This window comes from Epinephelus moara, chromosome 8, assembly GCF_006386435.1.
Source record: "Epinephelus moara isolate mb chromosome 8, YSFRI_EMoa_1.0, whole genome shotgun sequence".
NCBI lineage: Eukaryota > Metazoa > Chordata > Actinopteri > Perciformes > Serranidae > Epinephelus > Epinephelus moara.
The window spans coordinates 17,772,127-17,777,351 of record NC_065513.1 but is presented as its reverse complement, the minus strand read 5'-3'; the positions used below and the strand labels follow the sequence as shown (position 1 = coordinate 17,777,351).

Genomic DNA, 5,225 nt, shown 5'->3' with positions numbered 1-5,225 from the left:
ACAGTACATCTACAAAGACTAATGGTGCTTTGTTGTCTGTTAGCCTTTATTCGGAGTCACAGGCAGAATACAGTTTCGGAACATTTTGTTGTCTTTTGTATTCACTAAGTGGTTTGGCGATTGCAATCTTGCTACATTTGCATTAAAAATCTAGTTAAGGAAAGGAACGTCTCTCTCTGGAGCTTGAAATGCCCCCCCCCCCTCTCTCAAAGGAATTGCACCGGGTGTGCAGTAGCCTTTGTGAGCTGGAATTATATTCTTGTAATGAAAAGAGCATCATGTGTGTTGTTTAAACCTTATTTGAACATTAGATATAACACAAAGGGACATGTGATGAATCAATGCAAAAATGTAATGCTAACTTCATAGTCATAAATCATCATTAATTATTGATTTCACAGAGATCCCACAAATTGATCACACGACAGAAGAAGCATGTTCAATGGTGAAGTAAGAATATGATTTTATTATCATGTTTAATTCTAAAACTCTCTCCATCTCATAAATAACAAAATACGGACAAACTTGGAAAAATATACTCAGCAATTGTATTACACATAAAATAAATGTTTTCTCAGTTTGCACAAAATACTGACTGATATTACAGAGTGGGGCAGATTTTTGGGACACACTGTAATCAAAACATACATCATCTTGCTTCCCAACCGTTATATTTGATGTTTGCTTTCAGGAACCAGGAGAAAGTATGCTGACACCAACGTCTTTACACTCACTCTCTCTCAAAAAAAAAAAAAAACTTCAACTACCAACAATGATCACACAGTCCCATCTTGTCCCAGGCAAACAAATCCAGGCTCTCCATTTCCCAGAACTGATTTCTGGAGATGTGCTCCAAAAAGATGAAATACGTCTGATGCAGCATAGAAAAGCACAGAGAGTTTGTCTGAGACGTGTGCATAAAGAGGGAAGCAACGTCTCCCTCACTCTTTTTGTTGTTCCACAGTTTCTTGTCCGCTCTCTCACTCGTGTTTTCATGCACACACATATGCAAACTCGCTGCACACGGTGCATGCACAAACCCAATTACACCCGCGAATGTGCACACGTACACACACTCTTCTACCTTGAGAGCTGCAAGTGAGTATTACAAGCAAACATTTACAACATGATAAAAATTCAAACTGCGTGGACTGTTATTGGGCAGCACTTTTATCGGATTGTTGTGTTCCCTCCTGGGTCTGATCTGCCAGTGTCTCATCAGCTGCAGGAGGGTCCTGTGGTCCCGGGCTGCAGCAGCAAACAAAATAGGCTTTCTGAAGTTCCTCTACCATAAATTTCTCTCCATCTTCCAGCTCTGCGTCCTCCTGCATCTCCCACCTGGAAAGCAGAGAGAGACAGAACATCAGCTGTTTTAATACCAACAAGCATTTGTCGCTCAGGGTTAAATTAAAATGCACACACAGCAGAACTAAACGTGTCCTCTACAAGTCATGCCGGTGTGTGAAGATTGTGTGTCCATATCTGCACTCTATTTGTGTCTCACCGAGTAAAAAGAAAGGACCAACCGCCCACAACTCAGCTTGGGTTCAACACAGAGCGTGGAATAACCCGTTGTCCAAAATAAATTCTTTCACACACACCAAGGCTCTGCAAGCCACACTTTCGCTCTTTAACTTCTCACATGGGGATCCTCTTCTCTTTCTTCTGGCATGCTGTGTGGGTCAGTTTCACAGCGGTCTCTGCTGCTGTGATACACTATCCGCTTTACAGTTTTGTGCTCATGCAAACACACACTTGCAGACTTGCAAGCATCCACACACATTCAAACAGAGCGAAGACTCAAGGGATGCTTTTGAGAATGTTGGGAAAAAAAGGGAAAGAAAAGAGAACCGTGCGTTTCACTCTTTGCCCTTGCCCAATTCATAGTATAACAACTGCTGAACTTTAAACCAACCCTGTTTGGGTGACTAATTTTTAGCCCGGTGGAAATTGCTCCTCATCTTGTTGCCTCCCCGTCTTGTTTAACCCGCTTCTACAGTATGTCTCTCCATCACATTTTCTAATTTCTTCGAGCTAGGGAGTGAATGGAGGGCTTCAATATGAAGACATCAAGGGTAGTCACGTTGTAATTCACTCTGAGTATTTCAATGGAATCTCTTGACGAGTGACTGTGGTCAATCAAATCCATATGGAGAGCTGGCTGAAGGCTGTCTTTGAGCTGCCGCATCACACTCCCTCCAAAGGAGAATTATATCTGTCCGACTGCAAATGATTGCATTTTCATTGCAATCTCTGCGTCTCCTTTTATCCCGCCCCCCACCTCCCTTCCGATTCCTCACTGTATCTTCAAACATGTACCATATAGTTGTGCTCTATGCATGTGTGTGTGTGTGAGGCGTACGTGTGCATAAGGAGGAAGAAGGGGGTAAAACACCAAGTATATCACGCATGTGTTTCATGCATACTAAGAAGCGGGCCTCTCAATGCGGAGCACTTTGATGAAGTTTCAGCCTCTGTCATAGTGTGTATCCAGACAAATCAGACATCCTCTTTCTCTGCTTCCCAACCACTGTCAGTGTAGTAATTACCGTCAGTAAGGGGAGGATCTGTTTATGTAAATATGCAGCTTTGACAAAGAGGCTTCCTCTCATGTGACTGCGTTCTCCCTCCACATGCAACTTTGGTCACTAGTTTCTCTGTTTTTCTGGGTAATTTTTGTGTCAGTCTGGATTTCTCTCTTTACATCCATCACAGAGAGAGTGGACTGTCTCAAAAAACGCAGAACAAAGGAAGGAAGTAGTTACGTCTGCCTTTGATGACTGCTGTAGACTCTGTTAAAAGAGTGCCGATGACGACTGAGGGCAGACAAATTGCTCCTATATTATTTTTTCATTGGCATAAAATTAAAATCAGTGCTACTAAATAACCATTATAGGATACAAACACTCACACAAACATAAACAATACAAATGTCACACAGGGTGCAAAACAAGAGCAGGAAAGGGGAGCGAGGGAGAGAAGACAGCTATAGGAACGGCGGCCAATAAAGGAGGGAGCGGGAGAGGAAGGAAGACAGGAAGGTACGCTAAAGGTTTTTCAATGTTTAATTTTCAAATAGGATTAAGCAGAATGACATTTAGCTGAAGGTTACAGGCTCAGCATTGTCTTAGCTGATATTGATATGCAGGAGGCGCCCTGCTTGTCACCGGGACAAACACCGTTGATGAATGAGAAGCCTTTCCCCAGGAAGGTGTTAAGTGCAAATTTGAAATGAGAAAGAGGTAGAGAGGGAGAAAAAAAACGGGAGCACACACAGACAGAGATTGAATTACCACGATAGTTGCCATGTATACTGTCACTAGATAATGTTGCCAAAAGTGTAAATTGTTCCGTAAAGTATAGGTTGCATATTGGCTGATCTCGTGCTGAAAATGAGCCGAAAAATACACAAGGTGCTTTGCTGTGTGTATCTAATTTCAACAACTATAACACAACAATGCCTCTTAGAAATGCATAAGTAGGCTAAAGTTGACAATAACTTCACTGTATCCTCATTTCGGCAAGTTTTCCCCCGGAATTTACATCTTAATAAGGGGAGTCTTACCCTTTAATTCTTATGGGCTCTGCTCATTTCTCATGCATTAATACTGGAGCTGCTGACTTGGCTCTTCCTCTGAATACAGAATAGGACACACATATTAAGACTCATATATTTACAGGATTGATGCCACGGGAGATTGTCTCAGAGTGAGATGAAAAGGCTGGCTCAGATGTATTTCAACGCGAACATCAATGTAAGCTGTCCTAATCATGGGACGATGCAGGCACAAGACAGAGAGCATCTATCCAGATTTCCAGCTGATAATGAGTAGTGATGTTTGACAAATTAAGAGCATAAGCCCTGCTCAGAGATCATCCGGCAATCAACTTACTTACTAAATCTTACTCAAAACACACCACAGATGAAACTTTGATGTTCGACTTCAGCAGCTCGCGGAGACAGAGAATAACAAAAAGGAGATGTGAACTCTGATGAAGAAAAAATATCGACAAAGAGAGGGGAAAAGGAAAAAAAAAAGGAACAGCGACAAAATAAAACAAGCAGAGGCACAAGTATAGACTGTAAAAGAGAGTGAGTGAGCAGGAAGACAAAGTGCCTGAAAGATCATGAGAGACAGTGGCCAGTGGTTTCCTCTGCAGCTGTCAGTGGGCTGAGTGGTTTCTCTCAGAGTGTTGGGTGTTTGTGCTGCGCTGGGTGCCCTGCCCGCTCTGCCACTGGGACCGCTGTTTGTTTAAAAGGCTCGCCTGTCAAACAGAGAGCGCCACCGACAGCCAGACACTCGGCTAAATGACTCTGACAGCAGCCCTAATCAGAGGCTTCGCACATTGCCGCAGGGCCTGGAGGATCCATCATAACCCAAGCCTAAATATTTAAAGTGCTAAACTTTCCAAAGGTCAGGCCTTTCCATGCATGCCAGGGCGACATGTGTCAGAGTAGTAGGAAGGAGAGGGACTGAACAAGAGAGAGGAAGAGAGAACTATGGTTAAATGTCCTCTATCATTTTCACCCTTGTGAGAACCACTTTCAGTTTTAGACCTTTGGAGTCAGGTTACTTTTAGTGAGCAGACAGCACTTTGACTGGTCGTCACATCTTCAGCCATCTCATTTGGGGTTAGAACCTGAGATTATGGTGAAGGATGAATTTGATTTTGTGTAAAAAAAAAAAAACACACACACACAAAAAAAACCTTTTCAGTAATTCACATCACAAAATGGGTTTGCAACTGACAAGATAGTCCCTCACTAACCAAGACACTCAGATTCACCCTATGCCTCTGAACGAAAAGAAAGATGAGCATTGATGTATCAAAACTTGCAAGTTATAAAAAGAATAGCTTCTAGACAGCTCCGAGTGAGCAGTCATCCCACAGAAAGCTGGGGATGGATGAACTTTTTCAATCTGACCACAAAAAGTTTTTAAATTCAAGCAGCTACTTCGTGCTGATGTTGAAGTTTGAGGTGAGGTGTTTAAAGGTGATGAGTAGAGGTGAGGTCAGTGGATGACTGCATACCATCGGGATGTTATCAGCCCATTAAAGGGCCAGTGTGTAAAATGGGTTGAAAACAGTGACATCAGTGGTCAAATTCTAGATTGCAGGGCTCACTCGCTCACCCCTCCCGTCGGGTAAATGACGGTGGCCTCGTAGGGACAAAAAGCCTTGCGCACGAGTTTTTCAGGAGTAGGTCTATCTAGCGATGAGGT

At 42.9% G+C, this 5,225-nt stretch overlaps 1 protein-coding gene across 1 annotated transcript in view; it reads right to left on the bottom strand.

Annotated features, from left to right (window-relative positions):
- Positions 1 to 450: 450 nt before the first annotated feature.
- The window catches only part of kiaa0825 (KIAA0825 ortholog), a 133,932-nt gene continuing 129,157 nt past the window's right edge, over positions 451 to 5,225 (bottom strand). Inside the window, exon 23 of the mRNA XM_050050420.1 lies at positions 451 to 1,338. Within this exon, the coding sequence (XP_049906377.1) occupies positions 1,155 to 1,338 (184 nt within the window). The 3' untranslated portion in view covers positions 451 to 1,154. The remainder of the gene's footprint in view (positions 1,339 to 5,225) is intronic.